The 27,926-nt window shown below is 41.4% G+C and overlaps 1 protein-coding gene across 1 annotated transcript in view; it reads left to right on the top strand.

Moving 5' to 3' along the window:
* Nucleotides 1-27,926, top strand: part of LOC134650327 (5'-3' exoribonuclease 1) — a 42,242-nt gene that overhangs the window by 1,737 nt on the left and 12,579 nt on the right. The window contains exons 3-24 of the mRNA XM_063505288.1: nucleotides 179-405; nucleotides 767-819; nucleotides 1,239-1,399; nucleotides 2,589-2,753; nucleotides 5,820-6,102; nucleotides 6,709-6,869; nucleotides 7,813-7,917; nucleotides 8,560-8,614; nucleotides 8,881-8,962; nucleotides 10,589-10,781; nucleotides 12,547-12,720; nucleotides 13,906-14,017; nucleotides 14,670-14,848; nucleotides 16,998-17,167; nucleotides 18,400-18,549; nucleotides 20,476-20,543; nucleotides 21,454-21,668; nucleotides 23,297-23,426; nucleotides 23,928-24,055; nucleotides 24,816-24,997; nucleotides 25,587-25,785; nucleotides 26,471-26,730. Of these exons, the coding sequence (XP_063361358.1) occupies nucleotides 179-405; nucleotides 767-819; nucleotides 1,239-1,399; nucleotides 2,589-2,753; nucleotides 5,820-6,102; nucleotides 6,709-6,869; nucleotides 7,813-7,917; nucleotides 8,560-8,614; nucleotides 8,881-8,962; nucleotides 10,589-10,781; nucleotides 12,547-12,720; nucleotides 13,906-14,017; nucleotides 14,670-14,848; nucleotides 16,998-17,167; nucleotides 18,400-18,549; nucleotides 20,476-20,543; nucleotides 21,454-21,668; nucleotides 23,297-23,426; nucleotides 23,928-24,055; nucleotides 24,816-24,997; nucleotides 25,587-25,785; nucleotides 26,471-26,730 (3,452 nt within the window). The remainder of the gene's footprint in view (nucleotides 1-178; nucleotides 406-766; nucleotides 820-1,238; nucleotides 1,400-2,588; nucleotides 2,754-5,819; nucleotides 6,103-6,708; nucleotides 6,870-7,812; nucleotides 7,918-8,559; nucleotides 8,615-8,880; nucleotides 8,963-10,588; nucleotides 10,782-12,546; nucleotides 12,721-13,905; nucleotides 14,018-14,669; nucleotides 14,849-16,997; nucleotides 17,168-18,399; nucleotides 18,550-20,475; nucleotides 20,544-21,453; nucleotides 21,669-23,296; nucleotides 23,427-23,927; nucleotides 24,056-24,815; nucleotides 24,998-25,586; nucleotides 25,786-26,470; nucleotides 26,731-27,926) is intronic.

Raw genomic sequence — 27,926 nt, 5'->3', positions numbered from 1 at the left:
ATTTCTCCAACATTTTCTTCCATTCTTGTCTATCTATTGCCCTTTCTTTCCAGTCTTTTCCTATTGTTTCTATTAGGTCTTTTTCCCATCTTGTTTTTGGTTTGCCCTTTTTTCTTTTACCAATTTTTGGATCCAATCCAAAAATTGGTACTATGCTTATAGATAAAAAATATTACAGATACCAGACTTTGACAACATGTACCTCGACATGAATGGTATCATCCACAACTGCTCACATCCGGACGACTCCAACCCCCACTTCCGTATAACGGAAGAGAAGATTTTCCAAGACGTCTTCCACTATTTGAGCATACTGTTCCAAATCATTAAGCCGAAGAAGCTGTTCTTTATGGCTATTGATGGTGTCGCTCCGAGGGCTAAGATGAACCAGCAAAGAGGCAGGAGGTATGGCAGAGCTGTTACAATAATTACTCGTAACTAAACGAAATCAAAAAGAACTAATCATACTTAATTCATACTTTCATTTTTATACATATTGTGAATATGTAAGCAACATTGTGTTAGCTGCTTCAAGTCATATCTAGACTTGTATAAATTACATCTGCAGCATTATAACTTTTATCAGTACATTACAATATTTTCAATTTTAAAAATTATTTATTTATTTTTATGTGACAGTTTTGGTTTGACTAAGTCCGGATTACACCATTAAGTCCAGTTTCCCAAATAATAATGTACAAAAATCGTGAAAGTTTAAGTCAAAGTTTTCGTTTGACTTTATATATAATAATTGTTTTCTCTATAGATTCAGATCTGCCAGGGAAGCAGAGAAATTAGAAGAAGAAGCAAAGTCTAAGGGTAAGTTACACAATTTTTTTTATATATTATAGACATGGCCTACGATGGAGCGAGCCTGCCCAGAAGGTGCCGGTTCACCCTTGATTTGAAGGTTGCCGGGTTATATGAGCTCGGAAATATAGACGCCGGCAAGGAATTCCATTCCTTGGCAGTGCGCATAAGAGACGAGGAAGCAAAGCGCTTCGTGCGAATTGGTGGAATATCTACCAAGTAAGGATGGAAACCGGCCGTGCGTCTAAAAGTCCGATGGTAGAATGGGGACGGTGGAATAAGCAACAATACAATTGTTTATTGTAGTGAAACAATTAACAGGTAGAATAGACAGCTCAGATTGCCGCTCGCCTGATACCGATCTGACTACAAGAATATTTTCACAGATTAAAATTGTTCCAAACTCTAAACTTTGGCATTGTTTATAGGTGAGGTCCTGCCAACGGAAAAGCGGTTCGACAGCAACTGCATTACGCCAGGGACTGTGTTCATGGCGCGTCTGCACGAGCAGCTCAAGTACTTTGTGAAGCATAAGATGTCCACCGACCCTCTGTGGAGCAAAGTTAAAGTTATTTTGTCAGGGCATGAGGTAAGGGCAAAATGAAATAGATACTGCATCATCATTGAGATGGCGCCCGTAAAAAACACTCTTATTGATCGAATTTTTTCATATTACCAAAGATAATAGATAGTAGGTATAGAGGGGTCCTGCCATAGTAATTTTGTAGTCACAGTAAATTTACTGCCATCTATCGATTAAAACTCAAAATAAAAATGTATAAAACTATCCAAAAATATACTTATATGTATATATGGATAAATGATTTTTTTTTTTATATCATTTCGACCCATGTTCTTTCACTGATACCTATGTGTTAATAGTATTTTATGCAACCGTTGTTTAAGAGGGGTCAAAAAAGGCGAGTGGCGTGAGTAACAATTTGAGGCGAAGCCGAAAATTGTTAATAAAGACGCCACGAGTATTTTTTGACTCAGTTAAACAACGTTGCATACAATACTTTTTCTACGACCAAGCACTTACTTTGAAAAAAAAAATGTAAATTAAACAAATATTTTTCATTACACAAAAATAATACTACAAGTGGAATCATATAGGACATATAAATGTAGGTAAACAAACCAAACCCGGCTACCGCGCCCCGCACCCCACGGCCGGTTGGTCAGCGACACCTTCTGGTAACTCATGAGGCCCTGGTACTTGCTCTTAGTTAAATTACAATTTTGGATAGTTTTTTTCTCGATTTTGGCCACAGTAGCCTATGGAGACTAACAAGCAACGCTAAGCGGTGTTCGTAGTCTATGAATCTTGCTATATTACGGGTGCCACATGCGAGTTTCTGATTTCTGAAGCAACTTTATTGTTTCTACTAGTTAGTACTCATCTGTCAGAGATGACAATTAAAATTAGTTTGGCAACAATGTATTTCATAAAATATTTTTTTAAGTGGTGATTACACGAAGTATCGTAAAAGTACCAAAAAGATACTGCGTGTATGCACAAATACTTTTTTGGGGAATATACTAAAGACTTTGTCTTGACAACTATAACATAGGGGTTTAAAGGTGTGTGTACGACCTTTTAAATGACAAATAAAGGTACGGGAGTAGAAAAAATTGTTAAATAGGCCAAAGGTGTGTGGGCCATCTATCCGAGAATGACTTTTTCTTGATTTCCGAGGCACGTTTTCTCCTTAGACTTTATTCATCTTATACGGAGTTACATATGTCTTTGATATTACAACAATAACTTGTATCAGACCCCAGGCGAAGGCGAGCACAAAATCATGGATTACATCAGATGGTCGCGCTCGCAGCCAGACTACGACCCGAACACCCGGCACTGCCTGTACGGGCTCGACGCCGACCTCATCATGCTGGGCATGTGCACCCACGAGCCGCACTTCGCGCTGCTCAGGGAAGAGGTCAGTTACATCTGACATGTCCACACATGTCCTACATCAGACTACGACCCGAACACCCGGCACTGCCTGTACGGGCTCGACGCCGACCTCATCATGCTGGGCATGTGCACCCACGAGCCGCACTTCGCGCTGCTCAGGGAAGAGGTCAGTTACATCTGACATGTCCACACATGTCCTACATCAGACTACGACCCGAACACCCGGCACTGCCTGTACGGGCTCGACGCCGACCTCATCATGCTGGGCATGTGCACCCACGAGCCGCACTTCGCGCTGCTCAGGGAAGAGGTCAGTTACATCTGACATGTCCACACATGTCCTACATCAGACTACGACCCGAACACCCGGCACTGCCTGTACGGGCTCGACGCCGACCTCATCATGCTGGGCATGTGCACCCACGAGCCGCACTTCGCGCTGCTCAGGGAAGAGGTCAGTTATATCTGACATGTCCACACATGTCCTACATCAGACTACGACCCGAACACCCGGCACTGCCTGTACGGGCTCGACGCCGACCTCATCATGCTGGGCATGTGCACCCACGAGCCGCACTTCGCGCTGCTCAGGGAAGAGGTCAGTTACATCTGACATGTCCACACATGTCCTACATCAGACTACGACCCGAACACCCGGCACTGCCTGTACGGGCTCGACGCCGACCTCATCATGCTGGGCATGTGCACCCACGAGCCGCACTTCGCGCTGCTCAGGGAAGCGGTCAGTTACATCTGACATGTCCACACATGTCCTACATCAGACTACGACCCGAACACCCGGCACTGCCTGTACGGGCTCGACGCCGACCTCATCATGCTGGGCATGTGCACCCACGAGCCGCACTTCGCGCTGCTCAGGGAAGAGGTCAGTTACATCTGACATGTCCACACATGTCCTACATCAGACTACGACCCGAACACCCGGCACTGCCTGTACGGGCTCGACGCCGACCTCATCATGCTGGGCATGTGCACCCACGAGCCGCACTTCGCGCTGCTCAGGGAAGAGGTCAGTTACATCTGACATGTCCACACATGTCCTACATCAGACTACGACCCGAACACCCGGCACTGCCTGTACGGGCTCGACGCCGACCTCATCATGCTGGGCATGTGCACCCACGAGCCGCACTTCGCGCTGCTCAGGGAAGAGGTCAGTTACATCTGACATGTCCACACATGTCCTACATCAGACTACGACCCGAACACCCGGCACTGCCTGTACGGGCTCGACGCCGACCTCATCATGCTGGGCATGTGCACCCACGAGCCGCACTTCGCGCTGCTCAGGGAAGAGGTCAGTTATATCTGACATGTCCACACATGTCCTACATCAGACTACGACCCGAACACCCGGCACTGCCTGTACGGGCTCGACGCCGACCTCATCATGCTGGGCATGTGCACCCACGAGCCGCACTTCGCGCTGCTCAGGGAAGAGGTCAGTTACATCTGACATGTCCACACATGTCCTACATCAGACTACGACCCGAACACCCGGCACTGCCTGTACGGGCTCGACGCCGACCTCATCATGCTGGGCATGTGCACCCACGAGCCGCACTTCGCGCTGCTCAGGGAAGAGGTCAGTTACATCTGACATGTCCACACATGTCCTACATCAGACTACGACCCGAACACCCGGCACTGCCTGTACGGGCTCGACGCCGACCTCATCATGCTGGGCATGTGCACCCACGAGCCGCACTTCGCGCTGCTCAGGGAAGAGGTCAGTTCAATAGGCTAGATGATAAATTTTCATTTATGGTATCAATCAATCAGGTTTGTTTTTAGGGTTCCGTACCCAAAGGGTAAAAACGGGACCCTATTACTAAGACTCCGCTGTCCGTCCGTCCGTCCGTCCGTCTGTCTGTCACCAGGCTGTATCTCATGAACCGTGATAGCTAGACAGTTGAAATTTTCACAGATGATGTATTTCTGTTGCCGCTATAACAACAAATACTAAAAACAGAATAAAATAAAGATTTAAGTGGGGCTCCCATACAACAAACGTGATTTTTGACCGAAGTTAAGCAACGTCGGGCGGGGTCAGTACTTGGATGGGTGACCGTTTTTTTGCTTGTTTTGCTCTATTTTTTGTTGATGGTGCGGAACCCTCCGTGCGCGAGTCCGACTCGCACTTGGCCGGTTTTTTTAGAATCAAATGTATATATGGGTCCCATTGCATTAAAGCAATACAAAAGTCAGAAATGATAGTCAAAGTCCGACCGTCGTACTTCATTCGCGAAACGCCCCTGACAAATCGCTATGTGAACGTGACGTCAAGGTCACTGAGAGCGCATCTTGAAGTATGAACAAAACAAGAAAATTGCATTTTTGTCGGTGAATTTTTTGGATAAAATGTGAGGAATCGAATGGTATCCTTACGTATTTCGTTTTTGAAAGTTAAAAAAAACTTGTGATAAATTGCTCATTTGCTATCTATTTTACTAGATTTTGTTATAAAATTCAACATGTGTGTCATCATCCCTATTATATCTGTCATGGAGTTTAGGGCAACAAGCAGGCTGTGTTGTGTTCCAGGTATAAATGTAAAACCTTCCAAATAAAATATAATTTTAATAGTCACGTCAGTTACAGTTCTTTATCAGTGGGGCGGCGGTGGTTTTAATAAAATCTCTCATACAGTTTTATTATTTTTACAAGGTTTCCATAATACGTTTCAATTTATGTCTGCTTAAAACGGGTAAATCGGTAGCAAATAGATCACGGCCGGATGCAATGCTTTTGAATGAAATGTCTTTCCCACGCCGAAGAAGTCATTACGTGATTGTGATAGTTCTGTCTGTAAGTCACAAATTACTTATCGCTGAAACAATTGAATAATTTTACTAAACAAAAAGGTCTTAAAGACTAGCATGTCTCCGTAAAACAGCACACTTTAAAGTCACAGTGGTGTATTTTACAGTGTAGACACAATTACCTTTCTGCATGTTCTATGCAACACATGTGGGGCACGGTAGTGCCTCCGCCGAGATAGTCATTCTAGCATTACTTACTATAGTTATCTCGATTAATTATGCAATCTTTTTCTTTAATTTCGCAGGTGAAATTCGGAAAAACCACCCAACGAGCGACCAGCCCTGAAGAAACCAATTTCTACCTACTCCATCTATCGCTACTAAGAGAATACCTAGAACAAGAGTTTATAGAAATAAAAGACAAACTACCATTTCCCTACGACATAGAGAAAATTGTCGACGACTGGGTGCTCATGGGATTTTTGGTGGGAAACGATTTTATTCCCAACTTGCCTAATATGCATATAAGTAATGATGCCTTGCCGGTGCTATATAAAACTTATATGACGGTCTTGCCAACTTTAGATGGTGAGTAATTGATAACTTATATATTATATCGTTTATTGATAACTGATAATCTTTTGAAAGTATTAAGATGATGTACTATTTGTGCTTACACTAAAAAGTTATGTATAATAAATAATAGCTGTTTTGTTTTAGCTGAATAACGTAACGTAATCCATAGGTGATTTATTCATAGTAACTAAGAATGATATAATCTCTTTTTATGACACTATACTGTCATTATACTTATATTAATACTAGCTGTTGCCCGCGACTTCGTACCCGTGGATTAGTATATTTTCCCCATAAAAACTATAGGGGATGAATTTTGAAAAATCCTTTCTTAGTGGACCCCTAGACCTTATAAGGAACCTAGGTACTTGCCAAATTTGGACTTTCTAGTCCCAGCGGTTTGGGCTGTGCGTTGATTTAAGTCAGTCAGTCAGGTCTTTCACGTTTACATATATAGATTGTCCTTCGCTGCCTGAAATACAGGGATTCCTAGTTCAGGCATTTGTAAACTACTTGTCTTTATAAATTCTTAGTCTTTAAGAGCAACCACTGTACTATAATTTTCTCAATAAATTATTTGTATTAATATATTTACTAATTCTGTAATAACTTGGGCAGGTTACATAAACGAGGCGGGTGACTTAAACTTGGCCAGGTTCGAAACGTTCATGCAAGAGCTAGCCAAGATCGATAAAGAAAAGTTCCAAGACACGTATGCTGATCTCAAGTACTTCGAGGGCAAAACCGGCAGGCGGCCCAATGCTAATGAAAGGAGAGAGGTATTTAATATTTATTGCACATGTAGTATATTGTTTTTTATATGACTTCTCTTATTAAATCACATTTATAGACGGGTCTATCGCGAAATTTATTTAATTATCTTTTCTCAAACATGCAATGAAATGTCGTGGCTCCGGGCGTTATATCAGGCTTCGAAGTATCACGTTTAGGGCGGAGCAACTCCAGAGAACTGTAAAAGAATTTCATACGAAATTGAAGGCCTAGGCCGGGAAGTAATTTTTTTTTAATTCTAATGTAAACATGGGGTCTGTGTCCATGAACAGACTAAATAGCCGAATTATATATATATATTTTTTTGGTGAATGAATGGTTATCGGACCAAAATATCCGTGTTAACGCCTGTTATACACGAACGTACTGATATTAAGAATACGAATCTGTATGATTCAATGTGTTGATGAATAAATGTAAAATGTTGTCTATTCGTAAGTCACCAGAGACCATAGACAATATTTAAAATCCTCTGCATTTATTTTATTTATAGAAATTGAGATTCTTATTATCAGATTGTGTATAATGGCCCTAATAAGGTCTATTCGAACACTAGACACGCGAAATACGGACGACTTCCGTAAAAAAAAAACTAAGTATTATGGCGGGATTGGAAGGAAAATTAAAAAACTTTTGTTGTGAAGTTGGATTTTTATTATAAAGATTATAAATTTGTTTTTTGAGTGGTGTATTTTTTTATTTCATTGCATGTTTGAGAAAAGCACTATACATGCCTAGCCGTGAAAAGGTCTTACCGGCTTCGTATCACTATCCGGCCTCCCTACGGTCGGCCGGCTATACCTACTCACCCGGCAAGCCCTTCTTTCCCGGCGTCTGCAGTAATGTACTATTATTTACCGACGTTTCGACACATGACTTCACTTCTTGAGTAAGTCTGAATACTTTAAACATGAAAATTGTCTGTTTCAGTACAAACCAAACAACGACGACACGTTTAACGTGAACGTGGATGACATAAAGGCGAATGCGCCCGACGACGCGCTACAGGCGTTGATCAACCGTACTCAAGAAATGGTAAGTCTATTTCTTTTCCTTCATCTGACATTTCTTTTAATCAAATACTTCCGTGTGCGATATTGCACACGCGATGTCATGCTGAATGTATGAGAAATTAAAAAATAAAATTAAAAAAAAGTGCTGAGAGTTGAGGGGTTAATTTAACTCAAAATATTAATTTATGTCTTCCTATCTCAGGTTTGACATATAGAGGTAAGCTTGTTTTAAGTATGATTTCAAAACAAGCATTGTTCTGTGCTTCCTATGATAATTTTTACGGGCTGACAAGAGTTACTGTATTTAGGTACTGAATCTATAAACCGTCCAAGTGCGAGTCGGACTCGCGCACGGAGGGTTCCGCACCAACAACAAAAAATAGAGCAAAAAAATTGTGTTTGTTGTATGGGAATTGGGAGCCCCCCTTAAATATTTATTTTATTTTATTTTTAGTATTTGTTGTTATAGCGGCAACAGAGATACATCATTTGTGAAAATTTCAACTGTCTAGCTATCGCGGTTCATCAGATACAGCCTGGTGACAGACGGACGGGTGGACGGACAGCGAAGTCTTAGTAATAGGGTCCCGTTTTTTACCCTTTGGGTACGGAACCCTAAAAAGTTACTATGTTTTGGCTACTAAAGGATTTTTTTGTTTCATAGTATTTTGATGACGTTGACAATGAAGAAGATGAAGTATACGAAGAAACTAGTGATGGTAACTATTATTGTTTTATTATGTGCTTCGAAAATATTCGTTATTTGTGACGCAGCAGATTATATCAACACATATTAACTCACATTTATAGACGGGTCTAACGCGAAATTTATTCAATTACCTTTATACACACAGACACAGGTATCACTAATAAACGTAATTTAATAAATTTCGCGTTAGACCCGTCTATAAATGTTAGTTAATATGTGTTCAAAACGCGAAAGTTTTAAATATTATATATCAACACAAATTCTATATTTTTTCAGAGGAAGCCACTTTCGAGATGGAATTCAAGCTTCACAAGAAGGATTATTACATGAATAAATTAGATTATTCCGCTGTAACTGCGTGAGTATATTAAAATATTTACTAGTAAAATTACAAGGGTATGCTGTCAGATAGTGTGGACGATGGTATACCGGGGCAGGGTTCGGAACCGGTTTTTTGCAAAAACTTAGAAATAACTATATTTTTCGAATTATTTTATACTCGAAATGTAGGACTCAGTTGTGTGTTTAGGTAACGACTTCGTTTTATTGGATTGCCCAATTAGAAATGAAATAATTAGCAAAGAACGAAAAAATACCGCTTCCGTTCCCATACAAAAAATACCGGTATCCGATCCCTGTACCGGGGGATTGAAGTGAGAGTGATAGAGTACGGAATATTACGCTAAACTCTGCGTAGGGGGCGCCACTCCCACAAGTCACAAATCTAAGGGTCTACCGCAAACGAGAGAGTCGAAATTTTGTTATCTATCCTCTCTATCACTCTTGCATATTCGAGCGATAAAGAGGCAGTTAAGCTTTGGATTCCTCCGAAAACGGTGCCGTCATATGACGGCCGTCATATAGCGGCAGCAAAAGACGGCCGTCTTTACGGTGGCGATATGTGGAAAGTACCACGGCGTCATAACACACCGTCATCCACCAAGGTCAAAGCGGCAAATTTGAAAAATGTAGGCGCGATGGGGTAACGTCCCATAGAAAATTTGAATTTCGCGCCTTTTCCTACTGACAAGATTTGCTTGATCATCTATAATTTACTTGGAGGATGAAATATCATCAGAAGAGGAAAATAATCGTAGTACGGAATCATTTATTCAAATCTCGTGTCCTTTATTCAAAATGGCGTCACATAATGGCGTCTAATAAAACGTTCACGAAACTATCGACAAGGTCATGACGGCCGTCATCTTACGTTACGTTGACAATCAACGTAACGTAACGCCGTCTAGGAAACCGCGCCATCTTGTTTACATAGACAACGTTCTAGTGACGTCAGTCAACGCTATATAGCGGCCGTAATAGGACGGCACCGTTTTCGGAGGAATCCAAAGCTTTAGCCGAGTTTCGATTTCGCGTTTCCCGGTAGCCCCTTTGTAAACAAACCGCCTTGATGTATCAATGTCATATTTGATTATCTGTGAATACTTATCAAAAAACCGGCCAAGTGCGAGTCGGACTCACGCACGGAGGGTTCCGCACCATCAACAAAAAAAAGAGCAAAACAAGCAAAAAAACGGTCACCCATCCAAGTACTGACCCCGCCCGACGTTGCTTAACTTCGGTCAAAAATCACGTTTGTTGTATGGGAGCCCCACTTAAATCTTTATTTTATTCTGTTTTTAGTAGTTTTTTGTTGTTATAGCGGCAACAGAAATACATCATATGTGAAAATTTCATCTGTCTAGCTATCACGGTTCGTGAGATACAGCCTGGTGACAGACGGACGGACGGACGGACAGCGGAGTCTTAGTAATAGGGTCCCGTTTTTACCCTTTGGGTACGGAACCCTAAAAACAGTTTAAGAGTACAGTATGTATAAGTTACTCTATGGTTTACTAAAGGCGCTAGTGCTGCACTCTGGCGGCAAAACATTGCAGTAATACTCCCTATTAGAGCTATTGATGTCCATCTTCGAACCCAACGGCATTGCCCCTTGCTATATTTAACCATATCAATAATTCCCCAGAGAAGTATTAGCGGACCAAGCGGAAGGCTACGTGCGGGCGATCCAGTGGAATTTATTCTACTACTACAAAGGCTGCCCGTCCTGGTGTTGGTACTACCCGCACCACTACGCGCCCTACATATCGGACATAAAAGGCTTCAAGGATCTCAAGATCGAGTTCGAGCTGGGGGAGCCTTTCAAGCCATTTGAACAGGTATGTCTCATTTTTACTGACTTGTAGCGTCTGGGAACTAATTGTCTCTTAATGTCTAATAACTCGACGAAATTATAAAAGTGCCAGTGAATTAAAACTTATTTAAGAACCATCGCTGGTCTATCCTCCTAAGGCCCAGCCATACAATGGAAACATCCAAAATTTGCCACTGAAATTTGAACCTAAAATGTAGGATATAGAGTTGATATTGCGTTGTTTGAAAATTAAACGAAACAAATCAAAAGCGACTCTGTTCCAATTGAACATGGTTTAAATTACATCGAACTGAATAGGTACTATAAATAGGACCCTGGGCCTTAGGAGGCTATAACAAATCTTTTAAAGAAAACCACACTCGAATCGATCCATCCGTTTGGGTGCTACTATACTTAAGGAAAAATGGCGTCGTGTTGTGAAGCTTGTCACAAATCGTTGAAATGATGGCCACGACTACTCTGTCAAGAGTGAAATGAATAATGATATAGCAGAAGAAATGCAACAGACAGACACACACAGTGGCGGATTTCCCATAAGGCACAGTAGGCTCGAGCCTAGGGCGGCGAAATATTAGGGGCGGCAAATTGTGGCAAAAAATCGCTGATGATAACAATAAATAACACAAAATTATTCATATATAGGCAACGAATTCTCAAAAAAAGGTATAGAGAGAAATGCTTGGAACACAATTTTTGACTTCGTAACTTTGTTTGAACTACTTAGGAGGTGAACATATCAAAAGTCCCCGGCCGTAGCTAATGAGCCGGGGAAAGAGGGAGATTTGAAGGTCCCATTTTTCGGTTTTTCGCTTATACTTATCTCGGAACTATGCGTTCTAACGACTGATCATTGTACAAAATGAAAGCTGATTAAATTTGCTACAAGTTTTATTTAGTACAGTTTTTCGATATCATAAGCATCAGCAATCATTGCCGTAGATAAATTACAGTTAAGTCGATCAGCTGATGCTTTTCAGCCATCTTGGCGCGAACTAAACTGCGAAATCACCGAGAACTTTGCGAGTGTGGAGTCATACGTCAACGTCGCGATATATTCGCTCCGCGAAGTCGAGCCGCGATTCACGCGCAATAGTCTGAAGGGGGGCTTGTATAGGGCCCTCCACACTCGTGCACGAAGCCGCGAACGCGAGTGTGGAGTCAATTTCGCAGATCTGCTACACTGTTAAAATCTTTCGGGTTCCTTTCCTCGTGAGCACTGTGAATATTATTCATGGAAATTTAATGCAAAATTATAGACATTCAAGAGCGACTTTCTCAAAAACTAAACAAGATACCTATCGAAAAACTCGACTGTATAAAACTTGTAGCAAATTTAATCAGCTTTCATTTTGTATAATGATCATGTCACAAGGACGCATAGTTTCTAAGATATTATAAGCGAAAAACCGAAAAATGCCCACCCCCGCTCAAGGGCTACGGCCGGCGACTTTTGATATTTTCACCTCCTAACGAGTCCAAACAAAGTTACTTAGTAAAAAATGTGTCCAAGCATTTCCCTCTATACCTTTTCGTTGCCTGACCTAAATGCAGTCAGTATGATGGGTGCTGATACTGAGAAAGGGGCGGCTACAGGGTCTGAGCCTAGGGCGGCAAAGACTGCAAATCCGCCACTGGACACACAGCTTTTAGCATTGGTGGGTAAAGAGCTCTTTTACCAAATGTAATAAGTATTAAGTAATAAATAACTATTTTCCTGCTCATGATGTGAACTTCGCAAACAAGATTGATTCATGTGATTTTTATTGCAGCTTCTAGCCGTACTGCCATCAGCCAGTAAACACCTCCTACCTGCACCATTCCATGACCTGATGACGGATGAGGATTCCCCCATAGTCCACTATTACCCCGTCAACTTCGAGACGGATCTCAATGGCAAGAGGAACGACTGGGAAGCTGTGGTGCTTATACCGTTTATTGATGAGGTCAGACAATTTTCAATCTTGTTACAACTGGTTAAAGTCGAATTATGTAAAAAATTCTACCACCCGTACTTCATGGACTTAGGCGTATTTCGACGACAAAAAGTGCTGTACTTCGTCGTGATTCGTCGTCAGTTACTATACTTGGTCAACCAGATCTTGTCAGTAGAAAAAGGCGGCAAATTTGAAAAATGTAGGCGCGAAGGGATATCGCCCTATAGTTAATTTGAGTTTCGCGCCTTTTTTACTGACAAGATTTGGTTGACCATCTATAGGTGCATTGTCTGATGAATTCTTGTCCACGGTCACTCCCATCCTACGAACGAAACTCTTCATCATGAGGATCTATTAGGAGACCCATGTACTTACAAGCAGTCAAGCAATAGTTATTTGTACAACAAGAGATCAAAGTTTGATATTTCTTCGAGTGCTTATTTTGAGTCCCGTGCAAGCGAAAGATTCTATACTAATCTAATTTAGAATCTTGAGCGTAGTAAGGGACTCAAAAGCGCACGAGATGTAAATAACTTTGATCTCGTGTAGTTCACAAAACTTTTCACCTCAGCAGTGAGAACATATTAGAGAACCCGAAAAATGTATTCCTTCTTCATCACTTACCTCTATTCACTCATGTTTTCTTAAGATATACCAACAATTAAATTTTCACCTCAGCAGCTCGAACAAGGGTACTTTGGTACTTAAAAACAGTGAGCAAAATCGTATTTTGCTCACTGGGTGAGCAAAATCGAATTTTGCTCATTTTGTCTCACTCAGTGAGCAAAATGCGATTTTGCTCACTGTTTTTAAGTAGCAAAGTACCCTTGTTCGAGCTGCTGAGGTGAAAAAGACATTTTTTCATAGCCTATATTGTGTCCCACTGCTGGGAAAAGGTCTTTCGCCACGGCTTTGCGCATGTTCCCGCCAGTCGCCACAGAATGAGTCCAGGTCGTTTCGCCATCTCATTTTTGGTCTGCCTCTGCCTCGGGTGATCTGTGGTGCCCATTTGCCCATTCGGTCGCCATTTTGACCCATCTGTCCGGGTGCATCCGACAGATATGTCCCGCCCAATCCCACTTGAGCTTGGCGGCCTTCACACCCACATCTGCGATACCAGTTTTGGAGCGCAGCTCTGTGTTCCTTAAAGTCATATCATATATTATACATATATTAATTCGAATTTCGTTGCAGGTAAATCTTTTGTCAGCCATGACACCATGCTACCAAAGAATGACTGAGGAGGAGTTGAATAGAAATACTCATGGGCCAATGCTCATTTATAACTGGACGAAAGAAAGTTTAGGTAAGTAGAAAGATCCTGTTTTACTCTTTCAGATATATAACGATGTATAACCATATATAACGATAACCAACATACATCGAAATACCTTAATGAAATACATACATATAGTTTGTCAAAGGACTGTCTCATTTCAAACATAGACAGAGAGAATCATACTATCTTTGTCTTACACTAGTACTAGCACCCAAAAGAAAAGGATGAGTATATTTTCCTTTGTTCTTATTTACTGACAATTTGGTTTGACCAACTATAGTTGATTTAATTTATGAAGAGAAAGAAAATAAAAGTGAGGGCACACCGAAATGTTATCTTCTCAGTTTGCTTGAATCTGGTCAATATTTACAGTTGTACACGCTTCACCGCTCTAAGCGCTCGAGATCGCTCTTTAGCGATAAGACCGCCTGTTGTTACCTCTGTCCTCATGTATTATACCTACTGTAAATATTTTATTGAGGTTGTGCAATAAAGAGGATTTGTATTGTATTGTATCGCAAACTTGACAAAAAGAGTTTACCAAAACGGTCATCTCGTCTTTATAAAAGTACCTATTATTTACACATTTTTCACCTCTCTAGTTGCACTATTAAATTATACTAAGAATAATTTTGTGTTACTAGGCCAAAGATTTTGAATAAAATTTCATTCAACACAGGTACCGTGGAAGCACCAGAATACTTCCCAGCCATCCAGGACTGCCACGCCGTAGAGAAAAAGGTGTACCGCAAGGAACTAGACGTGCCAGAGCACGTGCTGAAGCGAGGCATGTTGCCGAACGCCAAGCGGGACATGATGTACCCCGGCTTCCCCACCATGAGGCACTTGAAGTACAAGGTACAATACAATACTCTTTTCACACCTCCTATTCAGAAAAGAGCTTTTTCTTCCCTGCTAGGCTCTCCTAGCAGATCTCTATCAAAGGGGCACTTTTCCTCCCTGTTAGTGGCATTTTTCTGTTCAAGCTATTTTTACATTTTTTTGCACATTATTTTTTTTAGCTTAAATAATCTGTTTAAGCATCAGATTGTGTCAACACTATTTCGTCTTGGGCGTTAACACTTGAATCCCTCATTACGCTCAGGATTCTACTTTATTGTATTGTGGTATTGTAGAATCCATCGCTTCATTCAGGATTCAATGTACGCCCTTGACGGAAATATATCATTTTGATCCCTTGTAACTTAAACTACTATTATTGCACACCTGACTAAACTCGTAGTTTACAGTAAATGTACAGTAACATAAACAAAGACAATAGAGGTAACAACAGGCGGTCTTATCGCTTAAGAGCGATCTCTTCCACACCCTTCCACAACCTTTGGGTATCGGAGACAATAAGATTAGATTATACGGTAGGTGGCGCAAAGAAAAAAATATGGAAAGTCAAATTGAATATAACCAAACAACACAAAGTACCTTTGGTACAACAAGGTACCTTTGGTATTAAATGAGAGTTTCTTTTATTTTTTGCCATTTTTATATATTGTGACCTTTTTTGCCACTTTTGTGTAATTTCTACTCAGAATTACGAGCTCTTTCGATCCTAATGGGATAAAGAAATGTACCAGAGTTTTTTTCCTATTGATTACCATTTCCCCATACACTTTGTATGCCGGTAACAAAAAGGAAAGTATAAAAAATGTATGGAAGTTTTAGATACTTTTTTCTCCTATAAGTATTAAAAGGGCTCGCGATCCTGACTAAAAATAACACAAAAGTGCCAAAAAAGGTCACAATATATAAAAGTAGCAAAAAATAAAAGAAACGCTCTAACAGGTTGGGCGCCAGTATACTCGACCTAAATGATGTTAATTTTCCATTTCAAAATTGAAAGGATTGGTTTTAGCAGGCTTTGCAGGGTTTTACAAGTACATGCGGCCCACACCAATTTTGGTGTCTAACCATAGTAGTTGCCGCGCACCGCTACGGAACGGGGACGCCTGCTCGCGCTTGTCATATCTGTCGTAATAGAGGCGTTTTGTTAGAGAGTGAATCTTCAGTACCTAGTACTATTATTTATTCTGTGCTTTGGTATTAATAAGGCGGGCGCGAGTATACTCGACCTAAATGACGTTAATAATTTCCGGGGTCCCGTTGTTTCCCATAAAGTTTTAAGTCATAATGTATTGTTTGTCATATTATCGTTAGTCATAAGACTGAAACCGTTAACATTTCAGGATTTTCGTTAGGTTATCCTGTAGACAGGTTAGGTTAGGTTTGTTTTATGGCAATCCTGAAAAGTGACGCGTTTCTGAACCAAATGAATAACGAAAATTCGGGCAAACAATACATTATGGCTTAAAACTATTTGGGAAACAATAGAGACCCTAATTTTCCATTTCAAAATTGAAAGGTGATTAGTTTTAGCAGGCTTGGCTCACTCCGCGATTTCGTCGCGTCGCTACAAGTACCTACAAGTACATGCGGCCCACACCAATTTTGGTGTCTAGCCATAGTAGTTGCCGCGCACCGCTTAGGAACGGACGCCTGCAAGCGCTTGCGCCACCTAGCGGTCATATAGCGGTTATCTGTCGTAATAGACGCGTTTTGTTAGAGAGTGAATCTTCTGTACCTAATACTATTATTTATTCTGTGGTTTTAGTGAATAGGCCGATAGCTTATATGCCTGGTTAGCGCGTAACAAGCGGGAAATCAGTAGATCCTTCCTAGATTTTAAACAATCTTTCTAAAAATGTAATTATGTATAATGAAATGTAACTATGATGACTCGAGACAAGAGGACGCAACTATTTCAAGGAAGGGATTATACAGTAACGGATACTCGGGTTATCCTATCTATATTGGCGGAACCCCTGTCAAAAAGTGCGAAATTCGTGTGCAGTTTTTTTGATGTTTTTGTTTAGTAACACTCGTTGAAATTCTTTATTATAGAGGCCCAACGGAGCCGACATGTCTTTTTGATAAAGGATTCTTTTAAATAAGTAGATTAAAAAAAAACTATGATAATGATTGTTTGCCACAGACGACCCTGAAGAAATGTAAGGTGAAAGTATTCGACCAGCCGTCTCGCAACGAAAACATGATGGTGGAACTCATCAGGGAATCCAACACGGACCCACAGTTGGAAAAAATCGCTCAGGACTTGTTAGGGAAGATCATCTGGGTTGGGTGGCCTCATCTTACTAAGGCGAAGTGAGAATTTTATCTTTATTATCATACTAGCTTAAAGCGCTGGTGGCCTAGCGGTAAGAGCGTGCGACTTGCAATCCGGAGGTCGCGGGTTCCAACCCCGGCTCGTACCAATGAGTTTTTCGGAACTTATGTACGAAATATCATTTCATCACCAGTCGCTTTTCGGTGAAGGAAAACATCGTGAGGAAACCGGACTAATCCCAATACGGGCCTAGTTTACCCTCTGGGTTGGAAGGTCAGATGGCAGTCGCTTTCGTTAAAACTAGTGCCCACGCCAATTACTGGGATTAGTTGCCAAGCGGACCCCAGGCTCCCATGAGCCGTGGCAAAATGCCGGGACAACGCGAGGAAGATGATGATGATCATACTAGCTTTTGCCCGCGACTTCGTATGCGTGGAATTAGTGACAGCAGCTAAAGTAAGTATAGCGCCTGGATAATGCTAATAGCAATCATTCAATTTGTGCATTGCTTACACCAATTAACAGGCAATTCATTAACTTTCTCATTTCCATCCCCCTTTTGAACTCTCTCCAGAGATTATTTTTTTGACATAAAAACCATCCTATGTCCTTCCCCAGGACTCAAACTATCTCTATGCCAAATTTCAACTAAATCGGTTCAGCGATTTTGGCGTGAAGAGGTAACAGACAGGACACACTTTCACAATAATAATATTAGTATGGATACTATGGATTTTATGGACGGTTAACTGGTAGAAAATGCCTTCTTGTATTACGTTCGCTTTCTGTACACCTCATTTTCATTTTCCTCGCGTTGTCCCGGCATTTTGCCACGGCTCATGGGAGCCTGGGGTCCGCTTGGCAACTAATCCCAGTAATTGGCGTGGGCACTAGTTTTACGAAAGCGACCGCCATCTGACCTTCCAACCCAGAGGGTAAACTAGGCCCGTATTGGGATTAGTCCGGTTTCCTCGGGATTTTTCCTTCACCGAAAAGCGACTGGTAAATATCAAATGATATTTCGTACATAAGTTCCGAAAAACTCATTGGTACGAGCCGGGGTTCGAACCCGCGACCTCCGGATTGCAAGTCGCACGCTCTTACCGCTAGGCCACCAGCGCTTCTTTACACCTATTACTGTGCAATAAAGTTTAAATATATTTATTTTTTATTTAGTTTTAACTTATTCCTTAGAAATAGTTTACATACAAATAATATTTAAACGATAAATCAATATCTGTCACTACTAATGACACTTTCCGTATTTTAGGGTGATTTCGGTATCTAACGAGAAGACGCGGCTACACCACGTCGACCATCAGAACAACAATGTAAACGGCACTCCGAGCTACACCACCGAGTCCAACTTCGGAAACTTGCATAAACAGTGGATATCGGAACGCTCAACGATCATAGAACAGTGAGTAGTTCAAACCACAGAACAAGTACTATACAGGGTGGCCAAATAAGAGGTATACACTTTATTTTTGAAATTTTATTCTATAAAACATAAAAAATATCAAGTATTCCTTGTTAAATATAATATGTAGGGTCAGGAATTACACATGGAAAATAATGTCAGACAAATGTCCACCTCTAGCAGCATGGCAGATGCGAACCCTTTTCATCGCGTTTTTCATCACTTTTTCACACATTTCTGGCGTTATCTCAGCGACAGTGCTTCGAATATTTTGTTTTAATTGCTGAAGGTTCGTTGGCCTATTAGCATAGACACGTCCCTTTAGATAGCCCCACAGAAAAAAGTCAGGAGCTGTTAAATCAGGCGATCTAGGGGGACAGTCAATGTCACCGTTTCTCGAAATTAATCGCCCGGAAAACGTTATTTTTAATGTTTCTATTGTTTTTAATGATTAAAACACGTTGTTCCGTCGTAAAACGCTCCATAATAAATTTGCCGTATCTACACAAACTAATTTTCATGCAATAACTGTCATATTTACCGCCAAAATAAAATGGCGGCAAAAAAAAGTTGTATACCTCTAAGTTGGCCACCCTGTAGTAATAAGGTTAGAATGGCGATGCGAGCAGGGTACGTGTTGCCGCGGGGTTTTGAGCAAACGCTCGCATGCTACTCGCCCGCGCTGACCGAAAATGAAGTAAACACGCCTTTTTGCGCCACAATAACGTTCAGATTAAGAAGCCAGACACCAAATCTGTCTAAAGGAGACGTATCCATTCACCACGCACACAAGGCGCTAGCTAGTTTTTACTACCGTTGCGCGAGTGTTAGTAAATGTGGAGAGGAACGAGCGGCGACACCGGTTCCGATACTAACTGCGCGCGATAGCCATTCTAACCTCTTTAATATGTTCTGTGGTTCAAACCCCGTAGCCAACGTTCCGTAGCGATCGAAACGCAACTGTCACTGTCACACTAATATGGAAGAGTGATAGAGACACACAAAACGATTCGATAGCGAAGCGCAAAAGCGTACGTCACCTTGGCTAGGCCGGCAGTTTATTGCGAAATAAATAGATACTTGGACCACCAACGACTACATGATATTTGTTATAACGGTTTTGAATGATTCACGGTTAGTTTCACTAGACTTTTATCGACCGGGATATGAACCCGTGAACAAGATGCGTCGAAATATCGGGAGCTCGAAGGCAATACAAAAGGTAATCACGATTCATAACCCGGTCGATATAAGTCTAATAATATTTGTTGTTGACGTAACAGCGAAAACATAATACGCATGTCTTGTGTACTACGTATAAAACGTAAAAAAACCGGTTGCACACCGGGAGTGCCGGCAGAAGTGAAAACTCAATGACTAGTGCAAAATGTCTGCAGCACTATGTATAATTGAGGTTAACGCCATCTAGCGTTATTTCGTCGCATTACTTGAAACCCATCACTGTTAGTCCTCGAGTTATATTACTACCAGTTAGACGGAAACTCACTAGATGGCATTTGAATCAATAAAGAAAAACTCGACGACATTTCTGGGACAACAGTTTTTCGATCAGGTCACGTGTCCGTCTTACGGTCACGTGACCTGTCGCGAATTTAACATTTTTACCCCACCTCAAAAAGTGCACAGCGCCGCTAAAGAAGTTTTCACTTCAAAAAAACAAGTGATATCATCCCGTACATTGCAACGAATTTAAAGATTGACTACTGGTTACGCAGCAAACGGTCATGACAAAACAGTAACGTATACGATAATATATGTACGTCATTACTTTTTAGTGTTCCGTACAAAACTTTGTTCACGGAACACTTATGGGTTCACTTCGGTCTTGCAAATTAGTTAAATGCGTTTTTTATGGTTGTGAAATCTTTGTAACCAATTAAATTGTAAGTTTTCTTTTGTTTTCAGTAATCAGAATCGCCTTGGAATTGAACTGGGCAATGTGAATGTTATAATTCATGCTGTTAACTTGAAAGGTGAGTCATTTTAGTTTTTGTTATATGTACTTTAGGTGTTTATTTTTTACTTTCACTACACCTTATAAAACAAAGTCCGCCGTCGCATCTGTATGATGCGATAAACTCAAAAACAACTGAACGGATTTTCATGCGGTTTCCACCTATAAGTAGAGTGATTCTTGAGGAAGGTTTGTGTATAATTTATTAACCAGTGCGAAGCCGGGGCGGGTCGCTAGTGTATGTATGATCTAACGCCTCAAAAGCTTCCAAACGACACAGAAAAAAATCATTCCATTATTTTATTAGTTTTATTACATTCCTTTATCACTTGTTTAGTAGATTTCAATAAAACGTAAAACTATTTGTGAAACGTATAAAATGTGTAATCTGCAAGTTTTCTGTTTTTCCTGTTCCCAATATCTAGTCTTCTTTATCACTCTCTGTCTTCTTGATTTTTTTAAATATTTTTTTAGTCAATCGATCTCGGAGTCTCACTTCGGGTATTTGAATTTTCGTAATAGACTTTCTGTGTAACTAACGAATGATTATTGTAGAGTCGGACCAATAAAAGTCTGCAGCGGATTTGATAGCCCACGCAGTGCAAGTGTTATTTATACGTCATAATTTCATAGAAGTTTGACGTTTAAAATAACACTTGCACTGCGTGGGCTATCAACAGTGTTGGCCGAAAGTTAATACGAATTGAAAATGTTGGCCATTAACCATTATAAATTGAACCTTAAACCGTATCGGACGATTATAGTTTACGATTCAATTTATAATGGTTAATGGCCAGCATTTTCAATTTGCATTAACTTTCGGCCAACACTGGCTATCAAATCCTCTGCAGACTTTTCTTGGTCTGACTCTACTGACTGCGCTTGGCAGCACGAGTGTAAACTGAACCTCTACTGTTTTTTATTCTCAGGCTACAAATACCTAATCCAAGACAACACCCAAATGGTATTCGAGCCGGAATGGTGTTCCGTAGCGTGCGGCTACGCGTACCAAGCCGTGGTCCGGGACGTGTCCGAACATGTCATACAGGAGGCCGGCAAGTTCTCGACGCCACAGGAGGCCTATCCGGTAGGCTCCAACGTGTTTCTGCTCACGCAGGGGCAGTACTACGGGTGCATGGCCACGGTAAGCATGCATACTTATAGTGCGTCAAGCAAATCTTGTCAGTAGCAATGTACTGCGAATTAAAGTAGGGTAACACCATGTAACACTTAAAGAGCAGAATTGCGCTAAGAAAAGCAGCAATGTACATCGAACCAAAACGTGTTTATTTTTCCGCCCTTCGTACATCTATGGTTAGAGTGAATTATCATAACCTTAAATTTTAGTAATGTTTACCGTCAACGAGCATGATTGTACATTGTAGCCTTGTAGGCACCTTAGCTTTGTTTGAGGTCATGCATAATCTTAGTATTTAATGGTGACAGCAGAAATTTCTCTTGAAATAGAAACGATTCAGAATGTAAACAATAAGATGATGGCTGTCATTCACGATCCACATTCCACAGATAACACACAGATGACACGCAATTTTGGAATTATTCGAACACAGTGTTGCTAACCCGCGATTTTTCAAATTTGCCGCCTTTACAAGATTTGGTTGATCCAGTATAACATAGAAGTTAGGATCCTATAGAAGATACGCGTGCCTCCGTGAGGGACAAAACATAGGCAATGCGACACTATGATTGGTCGAATTTATTTGTTGCCCACCATAATCCATACTAATTTACGGTGGATAATAAAAAAATTGTGAGACCGTGACAAGGACAAACAATAATAGCGCTTTCGCTGCTACTCCTACTGAAAGATACATAAGACTATCCCGTTCGGTCATTTCCCTCTGCCCCTCATGCCTGATCTAGTTAAAATACTAGATTCATGATACTTATAGTGGTTTAGCACGTTATACAAAAAGTCAGCAAACGTACACTCAGCTGGCAAAGTTCCATGGGTATGGACTTTTGCAGCTCGACGCTTTTTCACGCAGGGCCATGACTAACGCCAGCAACTAATCTTTTATCTATGTTACAGAATCTAAAGTTGATTTTGCAATTTTATAGTTACTTGCAGAATAGGACGCGTCTTGAAATTAATAAAAAGTATGGAAATGGAAGAATTTCCACTTGCAAAAGATTTTTCACGACATAGTATAAAACAAAGTCGCTTCCCGCTGTCTGTCTGTCCCTATGTATGCTTAGATCTTTAAAACTACGCAACGGATTTTGATGCGGTTTTTTTAAAGAGATAGAGTTGTAGTTGTAGCGTTGAATGACGTCACTAGAACGTTGTCTATGTAAACAAGATGGCGCGGTTTCCTAGACGGCGTTACGTTACGTTGATTGTCAACGTAACGTAAGGTGACGGCCGTCATGACGGTGTCGATAGTTTCGTGAACGTTTATTAGATAGCGGTGACGCCATTTTGAATAAATGACACGAGATTTGAATAAATGATTCCGTACTACGATTATTTTCCTCTTCTGATGATATTTCATCCTCCAAGTAAATTATAGATTATCAAGCAAATCTTGTCAGTAGGAAAAGACGCGAAATTCAAATTTTCTATGGGACGATATCCCTTCGCGCCTACATTTTTCAAATTTGCCGCTTTGACCTCGGTGGCTGACAGTGTGTTATGACGCCGTGGTACTTTCCACATGTCGTCACCGTAAAGACGGCCGTCTTTTGCGGCCGCTATATGACAGCACCGCTTTCGGAGGAATCCAAAGCTTAAGCGGAAGTGTGTTGCAGGTGGTAGATTCAGAGGCAGTCCGCAGCGGGCGCATCAAAGTGCAAGTGACGGAGCAAACGGAGCCGACGCCCGTCGCGCACGCCAGCATCTGCCCCTACCGCAGCGCCAACCACGCCGCCGCCTCCTGTGGTAAAAAAACACTCAATAACTTCAACTATGTTATGACGTAATAGGTTATACAATGGGGTTGGCCAGTCGAAATATTTAGCACAGTGGTTCCTAACCTTTTCAGTCCGGTCACGCCTAACTAGGGAACCTGATTTTACCCCTCCGTTTTAATGGTAATAAAAAATAAAACGTGTACGTTTGTTGTATTGTTATATTAGGTTAGCTTGTTACCCCCGTAAAATACCAGTTTTACCCCCACGGGGGTAATTACCCCCAGGTTAGGAATCACTAACCTGGGGGTAATTAACATAGCTTGCCCTGTCAATCCCTAGAATTGTGTCAATTTTTTATTTTTATTCCCTGATAAAGCCAAATTTCATAGAAAAAGGGGCTAGCTATGATGGCGCCATCTATGCAAACCTTTGACAGTTGCCAACCGCATAAAAACATCTCGACGTGAAAGCGGACTTAAACTATTGAAGAGACTCTTACAAATCACTAATTCCGTAATTCCCTTTGCAGGAATATCACCTCAATTCCTCTCAAGAATAACGGGGACCGTGCTGGTGGTGTCTGGTCAAAGAAATACTCTGCCGACCGAAACACAGAACAAAGTGAACGTCGGGCTTAATTTAAAGTTCAACAAGAAGGTAAGGCTAACAAAATGTAATTATAAGAAATATATTATACCTATCTAATTAACCTAAAGTTAAATAACCCGTTCTAGAACACAGCAATGGTGGGTACCTTTACACATAGGTATCTTTATAGTACCAATTATTATTTTATAGGTAGTTTTCCTTTTTGTACTACTTCAGCAATTTGAAGAAAAGGGTACGCCCTAACGGTCCCAGACAGTCCTAGTAGCCTAGTCGCGCTACCAACTATAATCACGAATTCAGAAACTGGGTTCGAATCCCGGTAGGCATTCATCTGTGTAATGAGAAAGTAATATTTTTTCTTTTAGTGCCGAAAACCCGACTATCGGGTGTTTTTTTGATTTCGTTCCCAGGCCGGACGACCCGATAGTCGGGATCGTGGTATGTACTACATCTTTATATGACGAAATTTTTGTGGCCTGGCGCGGATGTCTTGTTTAGCTGGGTGGCAATGAATGTGTTAAATTAAATATTGTTCACTGTCACGAACCCAGCCAAACTAACGACACAGGGCGGACACGCCATACATCAAAAAACATTTGCGTTTATATGTGTGCACGGCACGTCTGTACACGCGGCATTGTGTATGTGTGCGTAAGTCGCAGTACTGAGAGCACGCCAGAAGTCCGCCAGATTCATGTCGCGTCCAGTCGCGGGGCGAGGTAATGCGAGTCGGGGCGGTGCGGTGCGTGGCCGTTCTGTATGATAATACTATTACTTATTCTGTGCTAACGATTTCAAAATATTGTAGAACCAAGAAGTATCGGGCTACACTCGTCGCTGCCCTGTCTCCAACGTGTGGCTGTACTCGCAGCGCTGCATCGACCTGGTCAAGAGCTATGAGCAACAGTTCCCCGAGCTGTTTGACAAGCTGGCCGAGTCCATGTATAATGACATCTTCTTTGAGAGCGACATCTGGCCCAACGAAGTGGGGTGAGCATTATAGAATTAAGTTGCTGTGTGTTTATAATATCACATGAATACACTATTTTTATGTCTTTTATCTAAACTCTAAAGGATAATTGCAATGTTTAACAGTCAAAAAGCTTTCTTCACAATAATGTGATTAAGTTTTATTTGTAGACTATATACCTACCTACACTTACAAGTATTTGTAAATAGATAGATTCAGTTCATTTTTACTACGCGTTTAGTCTACAGCTTCGCACGGGTTAACAAATTATACATAAACCTTCCTCTTGAATCACTCTATTAAAAAAACCGCATCAAAATCCGTTGCGTAGTTTTAAAGATCTAAGCATACATAGGGACAAACAGACAGCGGGAAGCGACTTTGTTTTATACTATGTAGTGATATATGACTAGTGTTTATACAGTTTATACACTAAGGAAGAGACGATTTCCACATTGATTTCGATGGTCGTACATCGACCGGTCTGTTGCTAGCTCTGTCGCACAATATATGTGGAAAGCGTCTCTTCTTTAGTCATATATTCATAATAAGTTATTTAAAATATTTAGCATAGTGGCTATGCAACTGATAAAAGAATTAATTCTTTAGCGAAAAGAAGCCTCAAGAAGTCCAAGCGTGGCTGAAGGCCCAGCCCCACTCGAGTGCCGCGCGGCGCGAGTGCGGCTCAGACGCTCTCGAACCAGAAGAAATGAAGGCGCTCTTCAACTCTTTGGACAAGCAGCTGCAAGAAATCAAGGGCAATGGCAAGACGGTCACGCTTCATGTCAAATGGAACCTTCTGTATAAGGTGAGAGGGTTGAAATCTAAATAAATCAGTTTCTTTTTTCGAACTGTCAAAACGATTTTGCTACTATGGAATTTATATGAAACACTAGCATGTGACGTCACGATCAAATTACCTACTCTTTATAGTTTTATACGCGTTTTAAATTGTGACTAAAAATAACTGCTGTCTACGTTTCTCAATTAATCTTTTGGTGCTTTATTTCATGCATGGTGTAAAATATTTTCTTTTAAATACAGTCAAATATGAATATGAATATATACCCTATATGAATTAGGAACGGGTATTAAACTTTTCGACGCCGTGTCAAACACAAAAGCTGTCACTCGGACTCCACGTCACCGAATTGTGAAAACTAATGTTGAACTTTATGCTCTGTGGTCAGCGACGGATTAATTCGTCTTCAGCGTTGGCCCTAAGGTGCGGATATATCCGTCATTGGCGTCAAAATTTAAGACCAAGTACCTATAGATTGTACTCAGAAAAGAAATATTGTGTGATATAATGGCCGACGCATATGTGAGATTAGTTATGTCAAAAAAATAATAAAGAATTCGATGTTTAACGTATCCCATCTCAAACCTCTAAAAAAACTAGCCATAGAAAATTATGTTTCGATATATGTACTTATTACTTACTTTTAAACTAACCTAGAATATTTGTATCTTACCAAACCCAATATTCACAGCCGGAACTCCACGAAGGAAACATCCAGCCTGACCCTAAAGCGGACTTCAAAATGTACGACCGCGTGGTCTGCGTGGCTCGCAGCATCACGGCTCCGTTCGGAGCCAAGGGCACCATCACCGCCGTGTACCAACCGCCACAGTCTAACACCGTGCGATTGGCTGACAAGTTGAACGCTGAACCGACTTACCAAGTCATGTTTGACGATCCCTTCCCGGGTGCCTCGCCTGAAGAGCTGTTTGAAGAGCATAGGTTCTATAGGTAAGATATTTTGAGCTTTACTATTATAGCTTTAAGGTTCTTTTTTTGTGGAACCGGGTCCTTATTGAGCCAAAGGCAGCGTCACCGCTGTGTACCAGCCGCCATAGTCTAACACCGTGCGGTTGGCTGACAAGTTGAATGCTGAACCGACTTACCAAGTCATGTTTGATGATCCTTCCCCGGGTGCCTCGCCTGAAGAGCTGTTTGAAGAGCATAGGTTCTATAGGTAAGATATTTTGAGCTTTACTATTATAGCTTTAAGGTTCTTTTTTTGTGGAACCGGGTCCTTTTTGAGCCAAAGGCAGCATCATCGCTATATACCAACCGCCACCTGTGCGATTGGCTAACAAGTTGAACGCTGAACCGACTTACCAAGTCATGTTTGACGATCCCTTCCCGGGTGCCTCGCCTGAAGAGCTGTTTGAAGAGCATAGGTTCTATAGGTAAGATATGTTGAGCTTTACTATTATAGCTTTAAGGTTCTTTTTTTGTGGAACCGGGTCCTTATTGAGCCAAAGGCAGCGTCACCGCTGTGTACCAGCCGCCATAGTCTAACACCGTGCGGTTGGCTGACAAGTTGAATGCTGAACCGACTTACCAAGTCATGTTTGATGATCCTTCCCCGGGTGCCTCGCCTGAAGAGCTATTTGAAGAGCATAGGTTCTATAGGTAAGATATTTTGAGCTTTACTATTATAGCTTTAAGGTTCTTTTTTTGTGGAACCGGGTCCTTTTTGAGCCAAAGGCAGCATCATCGCTATATACCAACCGCCACCTGTGCGATTGGCTGACAAGTTGAACGCTGAACCGACTTACCAAGTCATGTTTGATGATCCTTTCCCGGGTGCCTCAGAGCTGTTTGAAGAGCATAGGTTCTATAGGTAAGATATTTCGAGTTTTACTATTGTAGCTTTAAGGTTCTTTTTTTGTGGAACCGGGTCCTTATTGAGCCAAAGGCAGCGTCACCGCTGTGTACCAGCCGCCATAGTCTAACACCGTGCGGTTGGCTGACAAGTTGAATGCTGAACCGACTTATCAAGTGATGTTTGATGATCCTTTTCCGGGTGCCTCGCCTGAAGAGCTGTTTGAAGAGCATAGGTTCTATAGGTAATTTATTTCGAGTTTTACTGTGGTAGCTTTAAGGTAGCTTTTCCTACATTTTGTGAAACCGCGTCCGTATAAAACAAGGGCACCATC

Source organism: Cydia amplana, chromosome 8, assembly GCF_948474715.1.
Source record: "Cydia amplana chromosome 8, ilCydAmpl1.1, whole genome shotgun sequence".
Lineage (NCBI taxonomy): Eukaryota > Metazoa > Arthropoda > Insecta > Lepidoptera > Tortricidae > Cydia > Cydia amplana.
Note: the sequence above shows the minus strand (reverse complement) of the source record. Positions and strands in the feature narration are given on the sequence as shown.